Source organism: Candoia aspera, chromosome 3, assembly GCF_035149785.1.
Source record: "Candoia aspera isolate rCanAsp1 chromosome 3, rCanAsp1.hap2, whole genome shotgun sequence".
Classification (NCBI taxonomy): Eukaryota; Metazoa; Chordata; class Lepidosauria; order Squamata; family Boidae; genus Candoia; species Candoia aspera.
This window is the reverse complement of record NC_086155.1, coordinates 70,820,701-70,843,454: the sequence shown is the minus strand read 5'-3', so window position 1 is coordinate 70,843,454 and position 22,754 is coordinate 70,820,701. Positions and strand designations below refer to the sequence as shown.

General features: G+C 39.6%; 1 protein-coding gene across 1 annotated transcript in view; it reads right to left on the bottom strand.

Moving 5' to 3' along the window:
* The window catches only part of PDE4B (phosphodiesterase 4B), a 247,887-nt gene that overhangs the window by 57,066 nt on the left and 168,067 nt on the right, over positions 1-22,754 (bottom strand). Inside the window, exons 4-7 of the mRNA XM_063298083.1 lie at positions 15,324-15,518; positions 13,075-13,111; positions 9,102-9,172; positions 7,167-7,216 (exon numbers count right to left, since the gene is read on the bottom strand). Coding sequence (XP_063154153.1) covers positions 7,167-7,216; positions 9,102-9,172; positions 13,075-13,111; positions 15,324-15,518 — 353 coding nt within the window. The remainder of the gene's footprint in view (positions 1-7,166; positions 7,217-9,101; positions 9,173-13,074; positions 13,112-15,323; positions 15,519-22,754) is intronic.

Genomic DNA, 22,754 nt, shown 5'->3' with positions numbered 1-22,754 from the left:
CTTCAAAAGATCCTACTGTGGAAGAGTGTAATACTCCTTCCTGTTTTCAGTTTCAAAATGTAGTAGTGAACAACTTGGATTAATAAACACACATGTGTGCATGGGCGCACGCACACGCACATACTGTATATGGACATCTATTCCATTCTATTTTATCCTACACCCAGCTACCCCCATTTTATCTCTTAACTTTACTGAGAGATAATGGCTGGATGTCATTCAGTGAGGCCATTCCCAAAGATTTCAGCCTGGCCTTCCTCAGCCTCAGCCTTATACACTGAGCAGTACACAGTACTCCACTCGAAATCATTGTTTATTATACACTTGCAGAACTCATGTTCCCACAGTCTAGATTTGTTTATTTGTCCAATACTTGCCTTTCTTATCCCACAAGAACCTTTTTAATTAATGAAAACATTTCTGTGTGTTCCTGTGGTCTGTAATTAAAACAAAATAAAAGGGAACAATTTCAGCAGTTTAAAACAAAACATGGGATGTATTCCTAGAACTTGTTTTATATATATATATATATATATATATATATATATATATATATATATTCATTCATTCATTCATTCATTCATTCATTCATTCATTCATTCATTCATTCCTGCTGTAGCTTTAAGGATGAAACATGTTACGATAAGACTGAACATATGTTTAAAGAAAATTTAGTTCAGCAACTGGTATAGCAGAGGAAAAGGCTGTAGGCTAGCCTCAAACTCAAATTCACTGTATAGACTCAAGAAAGCCAAAATTCTCTTAGCCACACTGGCAACATGGTGACCATAATATTAATGTAGAGGGCTCGGTCTCATAAAAGACTGTGAAAGTGAAGTGTTTTCAACTCTAAAAATGCAGTATTTCAATGTAAGGTTTTCACTGCGGATAGAGTAATTCTGGATAACCTTTTAAGAAAGTGCTGAATGAATGCTATTTATTTACCATGCTGAACTGCCTCTTAGAATCAGATGTATTCCCATAACTTCCATTAAAAATCCTGAATGAAGTCTGCTGTATACATTTCTATTTTAGCTTTAGGAGTTTTGTATGCCTCTTTATAGGATATAAATCACACTTCAAAAGCAAAGAAAATGATCTCTGAGTGAATATGTTAATTTACTGTGTCAATGTTATGAATCAAAGTATAATAATATAGTAAATGGAGCACCAAGCCTTGTTACTAAGAGGTGGGAAACCATATTCCATATATTTCATCAAAATATATTTCAATATCCATACTTTTTTAGAAATGTGCACATAACAATGTGTCGTATCATTTCAAATTAGAAAAAAAAGTATATTTCCCTAAAATAATAACACTTAAGAACAACAATTCACATTGAGCTAATAACTGGATAAGATATATGCCGAATACTGAAACTGCTACTCAAGCAGCATATGATTATTTTGTAATGATTGCCTATTCTAAACACCATCAGACTCATGAGCAGGAATTCAAAGATATCTGATTTATTAAAGAATAGTATGCAGGTTCACAAAGAAAGCTGAGAATGAAAAAAGTGCGCCAAATGCAAACTAAAAAACCCTCGGTACAAACGAGATCCCTCGCCCTGTAGAATCTTCCCAGGCTCACAATCCCAGGTGCTCCTAATGGCTTCTGATGGTCTGCGGGAAAAGTCCTTGAGCAGAGCACATAACCCAAACACATTCCATTGAAATGAACATAGATACAGAGCTTGGCACAAGGTTTCACAGCAGCTCCCTCCCAACAGCAACGCGCGTCAGCACCATGGCATGTGAAACATTACGATGTACAGTGCACATTGAAACAGTAACATGACATATTTATTTTCTTTAAACTTCATGTTGGGACTAAACCTTAGTGTTGTAACTAGAGAAATATTTTTGAAAGATCAATTATTACAGCCTGTTCTTTTACGTTCAGGCATCACATAGGTTGCATTGACATGGTACCAGTGTGTACTGTTCAGCTAGGCATAACATTGCTTCTGTTACTGGCATATTATCTATGCCAATGTGGTGGATTGTTAAGGACCAATGTCATGTTCACCGTTTCAATGTGCTTGGTACATCGTAACGTTTTGCATGTCATTAGCCTGATACGTGTTTGATCTCAGAAGGGAGGAAGATTCCTCTTCGGGGAGTTCTTATCTGTTGGCTGCTGGGTTGGAATGTATTTGGGTTATCTCATGTATTCAAGGTTGCTTTCCCAGGATGTGTGGAAAACGGTCACCAGCACCTGGGAGGGGGGTGGTTGCTATGGCTGGTAGGGGGGAGGGATTACGTTTGGAGCCGAGGGTTTTTAGTTTGTATTTGGTGCGCTTTTAGTCATTCTCAGCTTTCTCTGTAACTGTCATAATTTCCCTAATAAATCAGATTTCATTTAAGTAACCTCTTGTGAGTCTGAGTGTTTGGGATAGGCAACCATTACATAAAGCTGAGAATCCAAAACTTCAAATCCCGCTGGTCCCTATCCAGGAAAAGACAAGTTCGTCCGATCCTGTGAGGGAGAGTGCTGGCGATGACCGATCCAGATGTGCTACTCGTGGAGAGTGAGGGGTCGAGTGAGGGAGAGCCCGATTCTACCATGATGCGCCCCGACAGAGCCCCCCTGGGAGAACTCTCAGCGATTCGAGAGGAGGCGAGTTCGGGGTCTGAAGGCGAAGCTACGGGCATGAAGACCGCGCCAGAGACCACAGTCACGACCCCGGGTGAACTGGTCACCTGGGACGACAGTCGGGGGGACTTCTCGGAGGCGAGGGGCTCGTCCTGGAGGCAGAGATACCCGCTGTCGCCAACGGTGGTACAGGTGCTGCCGAGGGGGGACTCCCCCACTCCAGACCGAATCTGGGTGCTAGAGTCGAAGATGGACTCCCTGGAGCTCATTCTGCAGAAAATGAGCATGGACCTGAGTTCGCTGAAAGAGGTGCGGGAGGGGTCAAGCCAGTGGCATTCCACCCCTTCCTCCCAGGCACAGTCCCCAGAACGGAGAAGGGGAGCTCGCCCAAAAGAGGGGGATCGGGCTCCCAGGGTGGAACTAGCGTCGCCGCCCATCCCTGAGCGGAGGCGGGCGGGACCTGTCAGAGCAGCTGAACCGCCAGTGGGGGGACGCAGCCCGTCGGGCAGAGGATTGAGGGACTTCTCTGTCAAGTTCGACGGAGACCCGACAAAACTCTCGTTCTTCCTGATGAATGCCAAGGCGTACATGGAAGAGTGGGGGTCGCTTTTTCGATTGGAAAAAGTGAAAATCATCACCATTGCCACCAAGCTTAAGGGGAGGGCAGCGGACCGGTATGTACAGATGTGCCAGTCGGAAGCCCCTGAACTGGAGATATTCGACGAATTCCTCTGGGCTCTACAGCATCATTTCGAGGATCCACTAGCGAAGGAGCGGGCGAAGCGTGCCTTGAAAGAACTCAAGCAGGGATCGAGAACTGTGGCTGACTACGCGCTGGAATTTAAAGCACTAGCGGGGAAGGTGGAAGATTGGTCGCAGGCAACTGTCATAGAGCTGTTCAAAGATGGTTTAAACACCGAAGTGCTGCACTGGTCGCTGGGGCGAGATGACCCTGACAGTTTGCACGGGTGGATCCAGCTCGCTGGAAAAGCTGAGCATGCCCACGAGGTTTTTGCGCAGAGATGAGCAACGAAGTCGGGGCGAGATGGCAAGCCCACCCGCCCCTCGGGCTCCTTTGGACGATCCGGACAACGTTCCTGGGAAGAGGAGAAGGAGCGGCGTTACGCGAAGGGGCAGTGCCTGCGCTGTGGCAAGGAGGGGCACCGCGCGGCGGCGTGCCCGAGGGCGAAGGGTGAGGACCGGCAGGGGAAATCGACTGCGAAGTCCCCTTCTCTACCGAGGAAAATGAAAGCAGCTTTGGCCCAGTCATTCTCTCTCAGTTCAACCTACCTCACTTTTGGGGGAAAAGGGGAAGACAGAGTGCTATGAATGCCACAAGCTCCTGGAAGACAGAATATAAACTAGAGAATCATCATCACTGTTATTCAATATTTTGACTAACAGTGCAACCTGATACATGCTTACTCAGAAGTCTTTCTCCAAAATGAGTTAATTTAGACTAAGATCTATTTTCCAGTTTAACTTCATGGAACAGGGGTGGCAAAATAAGTATTGCTGTTCAAAGAGAAATAGCAAATGGTATTTGCTCATTTCCCACCTACCTTGGGTATACCAAATCTAATACCAACCTAATTATTTTGTAATGATGAAAATTCCTAAGCCTCCCTATCCCTATCAGTAAAATCCACATAATAACAAATTGAGTAACTAAGGATTTGTGCCTACTCATAATTCCCAAAACATCTCGCTAGAGAACTGTCCCATTGTGTCTAAGGATCAGACTTGCAATGGGATTCACCTCTGAGCTCATATGTGTAGGACAATTACATTGCAAATGGAATACTTTGGTCAGTTATATGCAGAAGTTTCTTGAAGGAAAATATAGCACTATCCAATCTGATACCATCCTTATCTGCATGCCACTGTATGGTGTGGGTGTGCATCCACACTTTCTTCTTTTCTTAGATTCACCTACCACAACACATTCAAGTCTACAAAGAGTGGGAACAAAACCCCACAGAATTTGAATTTTGAAAGCACTTAGTACAAATGAAGAATAGAAAAATAAGCACGTGAAGTGTTTTGCTCACTGCTGATTTGTCTCTTTTGCTTTCTGGTAGACCCATAGATGACTTCAGCTCTATCCAAGAGACAGCATTAACAACAGATGCAAACACTACTGCTACTCCACTTCATCCTCCTGCATTTAGTCACAGTCTTTCTTCGTTGGTCTACTGATGTACAACTGCACAAAAATCCTATTACAGTGGCACAAGTCTGGCTTAGAACGTACATTTTTTTTGTATCCACATCCAAAAGATTATATGGTCAAAATTCATTGGTAGGTTATTCATTTTTGAAGTATAATTTTTAAATGGGGGGGGGGGGACAAGGGTGTAAAGTAGGTACATAAAGCCTATTTAAGCCTTTGCAAGTCTCAAGGTGCCTAATCAAACAATCAAGACAAGGGAATTTTGTCACCACACTACTCAGCAAATTCACTTACTCCTTTCTCTGTACAGAGTGAGTCATCTAAGTGCTGGTGTCAGTTAAATAATTCCCAATATCTAATTTATCATCCATTGCTGCAGTTTAAATAAACCTTACATTTTCCAGAGAAGTCTTGTTGTGGGGATTGGGGAGATATCTGAAGGCTGTTTTCTGCTTTAAAAGAAAGCAGAGACAAAAAGGGCAAGATGAAAATCTGATGCTGCAGCTAAGCACAGAACCGTTTGTATTCTAAAAATAAAGAAAACCAAAGAACAGGAGGCGTTAGAGAAGGGGAACTGAATTGTGCAGTTTTTCAGTAGTGATCTCATAATCAATATTCAGCATTATAATATTGAGTAACCACATTTCACATAGCTACTACAAAAACAATGCATGACCATTCGAGGGTTCATGAACATTTTCTAATGCCAAAATATGGTAGTCTTATTTGAGGTTAATACTATAACCTCACAACGGAATTGCAGACTGGATAGAAAATGAATACACTTCAAATGGAATATAACTGAGTACTTTTGCTCAAAGATCCCATCGTGTCAAGTGACTCTTAAACAGGTACCTGCTTTTTGTTCTGTAAAAATCCATTAATTCTAAAGAAACAATGAACAGAAGCAGAGCACATTGAAGATTCGGCCAGTAAGTAATTTTACTCTAGTCTTTCTAGAGTAAATGCTGATGAAATAAAGACTACATGGCACATTTCTCAAAATGAATGGAATCTATCTTTCTGAATGTCAGGGATGCTGGCTGGAATTCTAGGTGCCATCTGTTTCCAAATCAATTATACTTACTAAACCTGGATATCATTTTCTTCCAAATCTGTGTAATAGAGGCAACTATTTTTTTTAAAAAAAATCTTATATTCTAGTTATATCTGGCTTATATTATTACAATGAAAAAATATATATTGCCATAGTTACCAATTTTTCTCCCAATACCAACAGAAAATTGTGTGTCATATAGTGAGAAAGCTAAATAGTCAGGTGATATGAGTGCAACCTGAGAATTGTATAGCTAAAGAAAGACAGCCCAGAACTGATACCTTATGCCAGGTCGTGGAAGCATTAAGTAAGTGCTAAAAAGGTAAATCTCCTTTTATTTGAGTTTGACTCCACGTCCATGTCATTTTATCAGCAACAATAGAGAACTGATTTTCCTTGGATGTTTTTTCAACTTCCCAGTTTCATCTAAAGCCTTGGGATTTCCCAATGATCCCCCACCTAAGCACTGATCAGATCTGACCCTCCTTAGCTTTCTGAGATCACTCAGTGGTGGTCAGGGGCTGCCACTGAATGGAAAATTGGCTTATTTAAAGGAACAAAGGGAGGAGTATTGCTTTTGGAGAAATGTTGGATTTGCTTTAGAGATGATAAAAGGAGACTTTTTAAAAAAAATCAGGGCAATATATTTGATCCCACTGCATTCCTCTGTTCTAGAGAGGAGAGTGAGACATCTGAATCCATTTCCCTAGCAATCTCAATTGCACTGCCACCCTTAGAAATAAGGCTGTTGCATGAATTTCAGGAAGACTTATGCTTGGAGCTGTTGCAGTGACCTTGAACGCTTATGCATGAAGAATTGTTGTATTTCAGTTGACACATACCATCAACAGTTAGGCATATTGTTTTTGCAAAAAGCACATTGAGCAATGAAATCCATCCCTTTGTCAAATGAAAATGTTGCTCACAATTGTTTTTGTATCCCCTTTACTGTAAAGTCTTCAACAATGAACCCTTTGCATTTCAACAATGAATCATTTCCTCCATCCTCTTCCTGTCTGCCACTATACTTCTCTTCTTCTAGGCAATTTTTGCATAGATATCTTGCCATCTGTTTCTGTTCTAACCTCCTCAGCCAGGATTTTTCTCATCTGTGCTATTCAATTGTGTTGCAAAACACAAAGTACAATGACAAAACGGCTTGAGGAATAGTTTTTCTCCCACCTATGCTTGACCAGCAATCATCCATTATGGAATGTATTATAATGATGATACATCTCTGCTTGATGCTGTAAATGCCTTGGTCTTTTGATATGAAACTTCAGGTAAGTTTGTAATGGAACGAAGCAATATTTTTATCCCAATAGAACACATACCTTGAATGTGTACTTTGGAGACAGGTAGCTGATTTGCTGCTGGCGACCTCCTGTAGAGGAATGAATTGATGTTTATTATATGGCTGTACTGGGGTTCAGAGCTGCCCATAAATACAATTAGTTTGTTTCCTATTAATATAGGCTGACCTAGGAATAATGGGTAGCTGAAGGCTAGGGATGCCAGCTGAAACAGAATATGAATGGAGAATACTCCACATAGGAATCACTTTACATGTGTAAGTTTAACATCAGCTGCAGGTAAAGTGATTCCTCCTTGCAGTCCAAAACAGCTGAGGGCATCTTTTTGTGTGGAGAAACATACAAAACAATGCCTATCCATCTGGCAAGTCAATGCCTATAAACCTCTTGCCACAGAAAGCAGCTGTCGCAGATTCAGGGTCAGCGGCTTCCATACTGCTTGTTTAGGGATGTAAAGCAAGCCTAAGTAAAGTGAAATCATACTTCATTCCCTCATGAACTGAGAGGAAATGTAGAGGGGTGGATGCATCTGAAGAGTCGACACAAACAGATGGTACTACTTTTAAACATATAAGTATCATCCTTCTGATTTTGCTCTCATAATATTTGAGCCTTCCCAGAACAGAGGACAATCATTTAGTCATCCTGTAGAAAAAACAGTTTCCTCAAATAAACATTAAGCAAAAGGGAGAGCTAAAAAATGGATCTGGACAATAAAAAGTAATAAATATTTTACAAATACTTCCATCCAAGATAGTAAGGAGATGATAGAATCTCTGAAAAAATAGCACAAGTGCTTTTTTTTCTAAAACTAAGTATGAAGCAGGCTTCCCCAAATGCTGTACCAGATGTTTTGTACAATTTCCATTATATTTGACCATTGACAGGGCATTTTCAAAGCCTGCCAATTAAGAGAAAGTAAAAATTGCAGTGCGAATATTGCCATTATAAAAATAATTTAGATTTTTTAAAAATAATTCATTCCAATATGATAGGTAAAGGTAAAGGTAAAGGTTTCCCTTGACGTAAAGTCCAGTCGTGTCCGACTCTAGGGGGCGGTGCTCATCTCCGTTTCAAAGCCTTGGAGCCGGCGTTGTTCATAGGACACTTCCGGGTCATGTGGCCAGCATGACTCACGGAACGCCGTTACCTTCCCGCCGAAGCGGTACCTATTGATCTACTCACATTTGCATGTTTTCGAACTGCTTGGTGTGCAGGAGCTGGGACGAGCAACGGGAGCTCACCCCGCCGCGCGGTTTCGAACCGCCGACCTTCCGATCGACAGCTCAGCGGTTTAACCCGCAGCGCCACCGCGTCCCTCAAAATATGATAGACTGTAAATTAAATGTGATTTCCAGAAATAGGGAAAGAAGTGGAAAATTTTGTTCGTATTAATTCACCAAATTTGATTTTTTTTCAACAGGTAAAACTGAACAGTTTTATATTAATATCCACATTTCTCAGAGTTTTGCAGTACTTTTCCCAAATGGCCAGAAAAATATTGTATTAGGTAAAATTGCCCACAGATATGTATTGTTTGTATATGTACAAAACATTATATTAGAAAAAATATTTTAAAGCACGCATTAAACACAATAAATATATTAGGAGAAATGTAGATGGAATACATATGGCTTTTCATGAAGAAGTTATCTTTTTAAAGAAGACAGAAATTGTTGCAGCTATGAGATGGAATAAACTAAGAATAGAAAAAGTGAGAAACTGAGGCAAACCAAAACTGACATCCCTAAATGAGGGGCAAAGCCTTAATCGTCTTTTTGCAATTCAGATCTAAACTTGCAATAAGTACTTTGGGAATTATCTTGTATTTCAATCCAATGAATATTTACTCAGAACTGATTTCGAATAGGACCTACTTCTGAGCAGATATTTATAATTTTACAGCTTTAAGGTATGATCACTAATTAAAAAGAAAAATGAAAAGAAGTAGCTTACTTGTTTGATGTTCCCTGCAGATTTGTCAGTATTGTAAAATTATTTCTTACACTTCTCAAACTTGCCAAGACCTATTAAAATGTAAGAGTACATTGAATATTATAATAAATAGGAACTCAAAATGTAGAATTATATAAATATACAGATGTTCTTGGAAGTCCTACAAATTTCAGCAGAAGAGAATTAAGCATATATATTTTATTAAAACAATCTGGTTTCAGTTTTTAAAATTATGTTTGGATTAAGCCCATAAAATAACAAGGACTAATATATTTATTAAGAGACAGGCTGGTATAGTCGTTAAAGGCACCAGGTTAGAAACCGGGAAACTGTGAGTTCTAGCCCTGCTTTAGGCATGAAGCCAGCTGGGTGACCTTGGACCAGTCACTTTCTCTCAGCCCTAGTAAGGAGGCAATGGCAAATCACTTCTGGAAAACCTTGCCTATCTAGATCTAGATACACACACACACACACACTTATTATTCAAATTGATTAAACAATATTATAGCTCACATCATATATCCATAATTGTCAGAATGGAGTCTGACTCTGATTTGGAGGAGTGGGAGTGGGAGTTGCAGTTGAATGTTGGTAATAATGACAAAGGCGGGAAATTTGAATTAGAGCATGGTTCAGCAAGGCGGGAAAGTTCAGAGCTTCAGATTGGTGAGAGTCAAGAGGCAGATTCGCTACTGCCTATGAGTGCATGAGAAAGGCAAGCTGAGAAGTGCGCCAAGCAGAAAGAAGCCCGACATGGATGAGAAACGGCAGGAAGGTAACAGAATAAAAGGACGCCAGCACCAGGAACAGGTTGCTGGAGACATCTGTTCGCTAAAAGCTCTGTTGAAGCCTGCATCTGTCGATCGCGATCTCCAGTCTGATCCTGCATCTTCAACCACTGAGTCCACGAACTCCAAGCCAGTCTGCACCTGCAAAGACTCAGGCTGCAATTGAGCCCTGCCTTTCACACTCGGACCATGTGCTTAGCATCGCTTCACTGCGTCCTCCAGCCAAGCCTCATCCTGCCACTTCGCTGCACTCTCCAGCCAAGCCTTGTCCTGCTGCTTCGCTGTGCTCTCCAGCCAAGCTTCATCCTGCCGCTTCGCTGCATTCTCCAGCCAAGTCTGGCCCCGCCATTTCCCTGCATTCTCCAGCCAAGCCTCACCCCACCGCTTCACTGCGTTCTCCAGCCAAGCCTCGTCCTGCTGCTTCGCTGCATTCTCCAGCCAAGCCTCGCCCCACTGCTTCGCTGCGTTCTCTAGCCAAGCCTTGCCCTGCCACTTCGCTGTGCTCTCCAGCCAAGCCTCATCCTGCCGCTTTGCTGCATTCTCCAGCCAAGCCTGGCCCCGCCATTTCCCTGCATTCTCCAGCCAAGCCTCACCCCACTGCTTCACTGCGTTCTCCAGCCAAGCCTCATCCTGCTGCTTCGCTGCATTCTCCAGCCAAGCCTCGCCCCACTGCTTCGCTGCGTTCTCTAGCCAAGCCTTGCCATGCCACTTCGCTGTGCTCTCCAGCCAAGCCTCATCCTGCCTCTTCACTGGGTTCTTCAGCCAAGCTTCGTCCTGCCGCTTTCCTGCATTCTCCAGCCAAGCCTCACCCCACCGCTTCACTGCGTTCTCCAGCCAAGCCTCGTCCTGCTGCTTCGCTGCATTCTCCAGCCAAGCCTCGCCCCACTGCTTCGCTGCGTTCTCTAGCCAAGCCTTGCCCTGCCACTTCGCTGTGCTCTCCAGCCAAGCCTCATCCTGCCTCTTCACTGTGTTCTTCAGCCAAGCTTCGTCCTGCCGCTCTCCTGCATTCTCCAGCCAAGCCTCACCCCACCGCTTCACTGCGTTCTCCAGCCAAGCCTCGTCCTGCTGCTTCGCTGCATTCTCCAGCCAAGCCTCGCCCCACTGCTTCGCTGCATTCTCTAGCCAAGCCTTGCCCTGCCACTTCGCTGTGCTCTCCAGCCAAGCCTCATCCTGCCTCTTCACTGTGTTCTCCAGCCAAGCCTCATCCTGCCGCTTTCCTGTATTCTCCAGCCAAGCCTTGCCCCGCCACTTCACTGCATTCTCCAGCCAAGCCTCACCCCGCTTCACTGCGTTCTCCAGCCAAGCCTTGTCCCACCGCTTCACTGCATTCTCCAGCCAAGCCTTGTCCTGCTGCTTCGCTGTGCTCTCCAGCCAAGCCTCGTCTTGCCGCCTTGCTGCGTTCTTCAGCCAAGTCTTGTCCTGCCGCTTTGTTCTGTTCTTCAGCTGAGTCTTGTCTGGCCACCTTGCCATGTTCCACAGCCAAGCCTAGCCCTGCCTCCTTGCCATGATCCACAACAAGTCTGGCCCTGCTGCTTTGTGGTATTCCTCAGCCAAGCCTTATCCTGTCACTCTGTTGCGTTCTTCAGCCGAGCCTTGCCTAGCCATCTTGCCGCGCTCCTCAGCCGAGTCTTGCCCTGTTGCCTTGCCACGATCCACAGCTAAGTCTTGTCTTGTCGCCTTGCCATGTTCCACAGCCAAGCCCAGCCTTGCTGCCTTGCCACATGCTATGTCAGAACTTCATTCAACAAGGTTCCAGACCTCTACAGCCCAGATCAGTCCTACCTCCTTGCCGGGATGGGTTTGAGAGATGACTATTACTGTTGTCATTTGAACTAAGTTCTAATTTGCGTAAATAGTTGTGAATCTGTAAATAAAGAACTCTATTCCACTAGTCGATTCATACTCAGAACAGTACAATTAATACCAGATCTGGGTTGAAAAAATCTGGAAAATCACCAGATGGCAGCAAAGAGATAGTAAAAATTCTAACTCTTTGCTTCCATCTAATGGTCATATAGATTTTTGCAGCCCAGATTTACATAATACATATTTAACTGCAGAATTTAACATTCACACATGTCTGAAAGTGAGTAAGGAATTACAGCCTATTTATCACCAATAAGCAATGATATGAAGGTTTGCAACAGACAGAAACAGGAAAAGGGAATACAAATGTATTGTGTCAGTGCAAATTATGTGTTAATAGCTCAACAGTTAAAACAGGGCTATAGCCATCCTACCTGAAATTACTGACAATCTTGAAAAAAGCAGCAATGCCACAAAACAGAAAGAAACTTAATTGCTTTGGCAACAGCACAAAGTAATCTATTGCTTGGATTTTTCTTCCCAGAAATATATTAGTTTTACTATTTCCAAGTCTGATATCTGTAAATTGTGTAATTGGGAATACACGACATGCTGAAGAGCCATAGTTAGGCTTTTAGTACAGTAGTTCTATAGGAAAAGCATACCGTGAGCAGAAAAATGGAAGTAAATTATCTCTTTCCAATATGTAAAGTCTGACATAGCTGGCAAGATTAAGGAAGCAAGACCTTCACAGATTTCAGTAAGGTATGTTGAATGCTAATCTGAAGTAAATACAGAACCTTGGAAATTGAAACAGGAATTTCCCAGCTCTTTTATAGAGGTAATTAAAGGAGTGTCTTTTGAATATTTCGAAATGTTTTTTGCCAGATCTCTCCCATCAGATTATGAGATAATCTGGCAGTTGACTCAGCTGCTGCTATCTCCTCCCTTCTTTTCCTAGCCACTCCACAAACTTTCACATAAAAACATCATGGGAGGTATGCTCTCCCATGCATATGTATAGATGAAAAGGCTGATTCTATAGGATTAGGAAGGCACACAATAGTCAGTCAACCAGAATGTTCAAGTTGGCTAGTTAACTCTTAACTGAATGGCATGTTTAAAAGCATAAAGCAACTGCAGCAGTTTACCAGGAGATAAATGTATTGCAGAGAAAGGGTAGAGAACTTAAGGGACGTTGAGGACTAATATGCCTAGGGAAACTGAGAAGGACAATATGGGCAGGTGTGATGAGGGTAGGGATCCTGAGGCCAGGTCTAAGTGAAGCAACAAACAGTATTTATAAGCAGCTTAGCTCTCAAAAGTTTCAGCCAGATCCTATTAGCACTAGAGTCTGCATTAGACTATTTGGAACATACCTGTGCAAATGGCGTCACTATCAGGTCATCTCCATGTCTAATAAAAAAACAAAAACAAAGAAGCATATGTTTTAGAAGGTTTTAAAAAATAATTGTATAGTCAAGAATCATCATAATATCTGTTTGTCTTGTTCTAAAACTTTAATTTTAAGATTAGTGGCTGTAAGCTTCTTGTCTGTGCACAAATTAAGACTGTAAAGATATGCAACCAAACTTGTGAATAGTGATTGGGAAATGCAGTCCTTTACTGCTGTAAGGTGTTTTCCCCCCCAGAGTTGCAGCTTTTCAGGACTCTACCTTCTGCATTCTGAATTTTATTTTTCATAAATGATTCAAAAGAGGTTCTTCACTTGATCCTATGTACATTTTTCAACAGTATATCTCTGTTTCCTTAATGTGTATTAGAAATGGCAACTTTCAGTGTACAGGCTAGATGCCCCCTTTCTATTTAGAAAAAGAAATTAAAAACATTCAGCACTGTATGTATTTAATAGGGCTATGCATACTTTGAAAATGATTGGAATGGATACTTGAAAGCATGGGAATGGTCATATAGCACCACTTTCAAGCAGGTGTGTATTTTTTTCAGGCTTCCACATGAAAAAGACACTGCTGCTCTAATGAACTGATTGATTATAACAGCTGCTTCTTTAATGTGAGTCCTTTAAGTAGCCATGCCTTTTTTCAAGTTTGCATGAGGCCTGAAAAAGACACAGTTGCTTTAATGAGGTGCTGTGGTCCAATTTCTGTGCATTTTAAAGTACCTCTTGCAAATTATCTTTGAAGCATTCACAGTCCTAGTACTTAAAATGTATGGGTACATTATATATTAAGTTAAACCAGAAATTTTTGGAATTAGTGTTTTACATTTAATATTAAAATATTTTATGTTTAAATGTCCTACTTAATAACAAAGTGAGTCCAGTTATTCATTTTAATGTATGTTGCTGATTTGGAATAATGTTTCTTACTTTTTAAACTTATTATTATTATTATTATTATTATTATTATTATTATTATTATTATATGATAGTCTAAACCCAGGTTTGAACTTCCCTTAGGCACAGAAGCTAGCTGGGTGACCTTAAGCAAGTCATCTCTCTCAGCTGAAATCAACATCAGGCTGTGTGACAAGCCACTGAAAAATAAAACAACTAGTTGAATCATGCATTGATGGCATTACTCTAAGAATTACAATGAGTGCAGTGCAAAACAAGCAGACCCAGTAATCACGTGGCACAAACTCAGAATAACAACAGCCTTGTTAAGTCAACCATTCTTTACCACTGTAGTAGTTTTCTATTTTATTTGGCTATAAAAGACTGCTGCTAATTTAAATGGTTCTCTAATCAGAATGTGCATCCAAAGAAAGAAAATAATCCAAGCAGAACGTATCATTTTCTTCTTGTAACATAAGGCGATAAAGACTAGGAAATTTCAATTTAGGTTTATATACTCAACCTCAGTTGGAAAAAGGACATAGCAGTATGAGAAAAGGCCAGCTTTGGATATCCTGGCTTTTGTTGACATATCCTGTTTTAATGCTACCTAAGCACAGGCAATTTGTCTGGATTTTCAATATGGAAAATTAGATAATAAGTATGGAAGAAATAAAAATACACAGGTGTTTCTCATATAAAATGTGATTATTCAAGCTCCATCATTACCACTGTTGTTCCAGAAGTTATAGTGCCACAAAATGTGGCACTATAACTAAATTCTCCAGAGTTCCAGCTTCCCAGTCATTCCACTCCTTGACCTCCCAAGTCCTGATGATCACTAAAACCTCATTCTTTATTGGGTTGTGGTTTTGGAAGGGAGGGAGATGAATGTTCCCTTGGATTCCACAGAATATACAAACATTTTTCTCTTCTACTCAAGCTGGCATATTCTGCTCTTTCTTCTTCTTGCAGTTAGGCTTCAGACCTGATGACATGAAGGTACTGAATTCAATACTAGAAAGGGTTTTTGTTGTTGTTGTTGCCTGATGATGATATTTGTAAAGCTGGTAGTGATACCTACCCAAATGATGATTAGACACATATTAGACACATCTGATATTACCAGTTTGCAAACCTGGTTTCCCTTTTCTGAGCAAAGTTCTTCCTTTAAGAAGTTGCCCCAGGATTACTCTAGATCAACATTTTCCAATCTGTTGTCTTTAGATGTGTTGGAACTAGAATTCCCAGGCTCAGTAGAAATTCTAGGATGTAGTCCCTACACATTTGCACTGTAATAGATGTACTTACTGTTCGCTCGGAAGAGAAGAATTCCGTGACATGGTCTTTGGTGACAGGTCATAGTCACTATCTGATCGATAAAGAAATGACTCTCTACGCTGGCTATGCCCTGGAAATGTGGTATGGAGCACAAGTCCTGAAGAAGAGCCAGCCTGAGGATCAAGTGGGCTACGACCAGGTGATGGGCCATTTTCGACATCAAAGCTGTGAACAAGAAATTCATAAATATTATTGACACTGCATATACATCATCTTAATTATGACTTCATTTTATATTTTCAATGCGAATAATGACAATATCATTAATTCCCACCAATCACAACTGAGAAACAGTGAGTAAACCCCTAATCAGAATAATGTTTCTGAAGGCTGGCTGCCCTTATATTCTTGAAGGCATTTGGAACTTTGCTATTGTTTAATTTTCATTTGCTAGCAGCTTGTATCTTCAACTGTTCCCACAAACCATTTTCCAACCATACTTCTTAGGATCCTTCTATCCTAATACAAACTGAGAAATAAAAGTATCTACTGTATTTGTAAAGTTGAAGTCAACTTTGAACATTCTTTAAAAGTACTGATTATAGTTGTGGGAAAAGAGAAGTGAGATATCAAAATGTATAACAGAGATCTACAAGAAAAGCTATGGACTTGAAAACTTATTTCCTAAAATAGTTGTTAAAAAATAAAAGCATTTGTCTTCTTTTGACTTTCAGCTGTAAGAACCCTGCCTTCAGGTGACTTAAAGTTGCTGAAGTATATAGAATATTTATGAACATTCCCATAAAGTGCTACCAGTTCTTTGTCAATATGGAACAAGCCTATATGGCTAGAGATTGAAGATCAGTTTACATACTTATACTGAAAAAAGAAATGCAAATAAAAAACTTCACACCAATTATTGAACCATTGCCTTAATTTCTTAAACAAGAAAATATTTGTTTAACATTTTACAAAGATTGATATGATATCAGGTAGCTAATATAAAATGGATAACAAAAGAGGAAGAGAATAGAAGATTTATATTTGCTTAACTGACTACAGCCAAGACCTTTGACTGTGTAGATCATGGCAGAATGGGATCCATGTTAAGACTAATGAGTATACCAGAAAACCTGATTTATTTTCCTCAGGAATTTTATAATGAAGCAGCAGTTACTGAAAGAACGGAATCTGCAAAAAAAAGAGTTGCTCACAGTAGGCAAGGAACTGAGAGAAGGCTGCATATTGTGCCCATACTTATTTAACTTTTTCACTGACTATATTATGTGAATTGAAGGATTGGAACAGTGATGAAGGGAATCAAAATTGTAGCTCAAAATTTTAATAATCTGAAATATGCAGATATTTCCCCTGAAGCCCCTTCATCCTCTTTCTTATGAGACCCAGGGGAAAAAAGATCTCTCTTTCCTTTTAAAATCCCATCCATGTACATTTTTTTTTACTCCTTCAGGAAATGTAAGTTATTATCATTTCTAGGTTCAGATAGCACATTAATGCATGTAGGAGTAAGAATAGCACAGAGACAGATTTTTTTTTTAAAAAAAATAGAACCTGAATGATGGATTTGGAACTGGTTAACGGGAGTACCGTGATGATATCACTGATGGTACACAAAGCATTCCCACTGCCAACATGCTTAGAAATTGAATTCCAGGGAGAGGGAAAGATGAAACCTAAATTCTGCTACTGGGTGTCATTGACTACCATTTTATGTAGTAAGAATTTTATTTCACTTGAGTCAGAGTTGCATATTCATATTAAATACTGGCTTATTGTTTGTGGAAAAAAATAGAAAGTGAGATATTTTATAGAGGGGGAAAAATCAATGAAATGTATGTTTTGGTTCAGCATTGTTACCCCACCATAATCCAAAAAGCAAATACACATACTAGATGACCAAAAAAAAAAAATCAGTATGTAGGTGAATATTTGTGTGTGTATCTAGCACTCCATCTTACTGTAGTGGCATGTAGGAATGACCTTGGAAGACAGGAGGTAGAGCCGCAGACTGGACAATGGTCAGATAAGAGGCAGCTGAGCCCACAGAAGGAATGGGGACATGGCAAAAGTCTCAGAAGGAACCCTCCCCAGTTTCTTGGACTGTAAAGGTGAGGGGGGAAGAGATGTACTTTCAGACTTGCAAGATTCTGTTAATGTAACCTTACAATAAAGACAGAGCTAGTACTATTGGGTGTGCTTCTTGTCTGGACTACTTCGCAAGACTGACATCAATCTTGCAAGTCTGGAGAATCAATAATTAAGTAATCCAGGTTTTACATTTCATAGATTTTATTGCCAAGAATAACCTTTTGCAGTTTTTAAATTGCAATAGCTAACATATGGCTCAGTACCTGTTCTTCCATTCATTAAGTATAGCAATTTTAAAATAAACATTTTTGCCCAAACTGGACAATATTTAGTATCTTCTCTTACAAATTGTATACAATAAAGTAGATTAGGGAAATATGAAAAAGTTAATCTAGAACCCTCTTTCAAACATAATTTTTTCTATGGGAAGGATTTTGTTTATGAAATTGTTATGTGAGTTCTCACCTAGAGCGTGAAATGTCTCCCTGCAGCTACAAGTTTAGCATATAGCAGTGAGAACTATACCTAAGTATGTGGCTCTCATACTCCTATCCTTCCTGTTCTGAGTCAGGTAGAATGCAAATCAGCAGGACCTTCCAGATTTTTGAAGGATTTGGATTTGGATTTGTTGATCCAAATGTAGCATTTCTTCTAAACAATCCCACAAAGCAAAGTGGTGCCCTGCTTCTATGCAGTGGAGTGGAGCAGCTGCTTTACTTCACTCAGGAATAGTTCTTCTGGGCAGGCAAAAAAGGCTCTGTCAGCAACTTGTTGATCAAAGTAAACCAGCCTCAACTCAACTAGCAATACACATCCACATGTGTCTCATCTCAAGGCTATCACCCATAATCTACACATTCCTATGTAATAGCTTTCCCATTGCTCATGGATTTTCGTTATACCTGCTTCACGTGTATTCATGTAAATACCAAGAGCTGCTAGGCCATTTAAAAGCAAGGATGGATTAAATAAATTATTGAGGGAAGTTCAGTTTAGCAGCCTATGGAGAAATTCCGCATTATCCTTTCTCTCCCAGCCACTTTTTCCATTTGAAATGGCTCCCTAGCAGTTTTCCACCAAACAGCTTTTGGATAAAGTTATCCTCCTCTTCCTAACGTCTCATTCTTGATCTAATCCCTTCTGATGCAAAGCTAAATTTTCTATAGCAAAATTGGTCATAGGTGCATTAAACATAATTTGTGCAAGGATAATTTGATCCTTTAAAAGGTAATGTATGCTTGTGAAAGTTAGACACTGAACCTGCAAAGGAAAGAAAACAGAAGCCTTTGAATTAGGGATTTGGACAGGTTGCTAAGAAGACTATAGGCTGCAAGAAGAACCAATCAATCAGTTCTCATCCAAATAAAATCTGACTGCTGCCTTGACACAATGAACACACAAAAAAAATCACACGCTTTGGACATGTGGTGTGAGCAGACGATGGATTAGAAAAACCATTTATTTATTTATCATATTTCTTTACCGCCCAACTCGTATTATAATGACTCTGGGTGGTTTACAGACAATTAAAAATCGAAGAATAAAATGTCATTAAAACAATACAATATAAATATATATATAAATATAAATGTAAAAGTGTAAAATAAATAATATAAAATTCAAGATGGCAGCTAGTGATGTTATCATTGGCCCTGTCAAGGAGCCAACCACCCCCACGATTGGCTATCCCCCCTCCCACCCCAGGCAAGGTGGCATAACCAGGTTGTAGCCCAGTTATGCTTGGCAAATTATGCTTGGCAAATTTGGTGGAAGTAGGAAAAAAGGAAGGCAATGGACAAGGTGGATGAACAGGATCAAAAAGGTTACCAGAATGCCCTTGAAAATTTGCAATATCCAGGACAAGATGATGAGCATTTTTTCTGTGTAGCCTCCAAGAGTTGAGCTTGATTTGATGATATTCAGTTTGCAAACTATTTATATTAGTTTGGCCCTGTATCATTATAAAAGTGTAAAAAGTTAGCAGGCATCTGATCACATCTTTGGTTCAAGTCCAACATTCTACTCTCAACACTAGCTGGTTCATGCTGTCTTTTACATGTCTGTGTACCATCCCGTATAATTCTTTAGCTTTCTATTATATTCACAGACGTTTAATAAATCACTTATTTGGCATTTTCAGATCCTGAAAGGAAAACATAAGACTTTATATGCACAAAATATATGATGTTCATTGAACTGTAACCTTTTTCAGCATCCATGATTTTAGTCAATATTGTGCAATTCTGCAGTTGTTGACATTAAACATATCCATCACTATGGAGCCAGATTTCATTCATGGATATTATTGACTCTACATTGAAGGAAAAGCATTACAGTAGATGTCCATAAACCACTGAGAAAAATAAATTTTTATAATATCCCTAAAACAGAAAAAAATGAAATAGCCACTAAATCATATTTTAAAAATCTGCTATTATGACAGTGACTTCTGGGCACTGAAATAGCAAAACATCTGGAGAGTACCTTTGGGAAGGATGACATAAAATAAAAATGTTATTAACTCAGCTCATCACTTACTTAGAAGAGAGATACAGAAGCTGTCACATTCCAGATGGTGCTGAGTTATGATTCCCAGCAACTCTACAGCTGGGGATGTTTGGAGTTACAGTTCATCTGGAGTTCTTCATTGATTCCTTGGAACTCTCTGCAATGAGCTTGTTGTGAGCTACTACATTTTTTGTCACTGATTATTCAACATGATGATGAGTAGCTGAATTCTGGTAACCTGAACAACTCAAGAATTCAGCAGATTCATCAGAATGAGAAAAAAAAATACTATCTTTCATGCATTCAGAACACGCTAACTAAAACTGTTGTTTTGAAGTAATGTATTAAATCCTTACACTGATGAGGTAAGGATTCTATTCTCCAATTTTCTTGTCAAAATCAAGATACTCCTAGGCTGACTATTGATAAGAAGACAAAATGCATTCAATATCAGATACAGTTAGTAACTTTACCCTAAGCTGCTTACATGTTCCATGGCATGGTGTTAAATGGTATAGCTAAAAGTAAAGTAATCGAACTATATGCTGCGAAAAGAAAACATCTACCTTTCCTGCTTAGTTATTACCTAAATAATATAGACCCAGTTTTTAGCTTTATCTCATATGAAAAAATGAGGGAAAATTTCTTTGCTCGTATTTTAATATAAATGAGTATAATTCATACTTTCTCAAATCCCCTGCTTTGGAATGTATTGTTAATGATAAAAAGTTAGTAATATTTTAAATAAATATGTAAGACAGAATTCAATTATATTTTGGGTTTCCCTAATTTTTGTGTGTAGTTTTCTGATCCCCCACCTTTTTAAAAAAAATACAAAATACAAAAGTCAGAGATTATAAAAAAGTGCACATTGGAAAAATGTGTATGTATTACACATGTATTAGAAGAACTGTTACAAAAATGTATATTAGGAAGAATACTCTGCCACTTCAAAAGCAATTCCAGACCTCTCTGATCCCACAGCTTTGGCTGAATTTGGCAACTGAGATGACTTGCATACAGCTCATCTGAGATTTAACCAGAGTATCTGCAGCAAGCCAAGATTTCTTGATAATGATGAAATGAGCATTGTGGCATCAGAACACAAACTCCAACTCTTACATACTTGCATACAGTGTTCCAGTGTAGGTACAAATAGAAATGCCTGGTGTGTGTTTTTTCTGATCTCTCAGGCCAAATGCTTTCCAGCACACTCTGACACAAAAGGGGTAGAGTTTGCACTGAGACAATCCAACACTGACTTTATCATTTGCCTCCTTTGTAGATGCCTACAGGCTTGACCCAAATCTTGGGGGGGGATCTTTCTTTTTGCAGCAGTGAAGATCTGCAGGTTTGTGGAAAGTCAATTTCCCCAATGAAATTAACTGCACCAGCTGCTGAATTTCAGCTCCATAGAAAGTATTTACTGGGAATTGTAAGTCTCCAGTACAAGCCACGATGATGTCACATGTATCATGATATCATCATACAAAGGGCATGAATTATATGATTTGTGTCAGCCACTCTGATGTCATTTGTTTCCCCTTGGCCCCCCACACCGACTATAATTTATTCCATGTCAAAATCAGAAACAAACTAGAAGCTTAAATAAAAACAGTGACCCTGAACCAAACTGAAATTGCTAATGGCTTGACTTCTTAATAACAGCTCATGCTACTTTTTATTGCTTATAAAATAAGGTCTGAGTTTGTTTGTTTGTTTGTTGTCAATGATGCTTCTTTACATAGCTGGTTTTGCTTGTTACAAACTTAGCTGTTATTCGCTGGCCATTGCTCTTCATTTAATACCACATTAAGCTACAAGTTTTCGACCATGTGATAATGCTTGCAGATGACTAATTCTAACAATCATTCATGTTTAATTACTATAATCATAATGTTTTAAGAACCTCAACTATATTTCATGTCTATCTCCACAAAGTTCATTGCTAACTTGAGAAATCAACAATAAGCATCTGAATCTACTTCGTTCAAAGAGTGAGTGGATGAGTGAGCCCAGCAGAGAATGTTTTCACAGCTGCAGAACTTTGAACTTAGCCTCCACTTCATCTTCCAAGAGATTTTAGATGAATGGAGTTCTTCCAAGACTTTTCCCCCTAATATTTCTTGGGATATAGGGTAGAAACTGAGGAGGAGGCAGGAGAAAGTGTGAAAAATGATTCATTATCTAGTTTTTTCCCAGGATTTCAGGTAAGTGTGTTTATATACACATTATGGGTTCTGTGGGTTTATATACATATTATGCTTTTCTAATAAAGCTTGCAGTACATCTAGCTACAGCTTTACCTACTATACAAGTCGAGGTATGGTTAATTAAAGCTAAAGTTTCAGCATAAATTCTACTATTCAGATAAGAGATTTCCATATTACAGGAATGTGTGTGTGTGTCCATAAACACAAAGAGAGTTCATATATTATATCACTCCACTTAGTGCTTTTCCCACATTGTTCTGATTGCAGCCAATTCTGTGGTGATGTTATTTATAGAGGATGCAGGAAGGTTTATCTTTTTTATGTTTACCAACTACAAACAGCCCCTTCTCACAGGTAAACAGTTAATAGATGACCATGCAGTATGAACACAAAACTCTTCATGATTTTTCTTCTAATCCTTAATAGCTTTTGAAAGAATTTCAGGGTAATCAAAAAGAGTCTTTGAAGCTTCCACAAATATTTATTTTGGAAGAGATGAAGTTGTTTGACAAACAATTTGATTAGTACAAAATAAATAGTTTTCCTTTTTGTTTTGAATGTAAACATACAACCATAAATCTTTTAAAAATCCCAATGCATTTGTTTGGAATTATTTTTCTCTTTCAAGTCC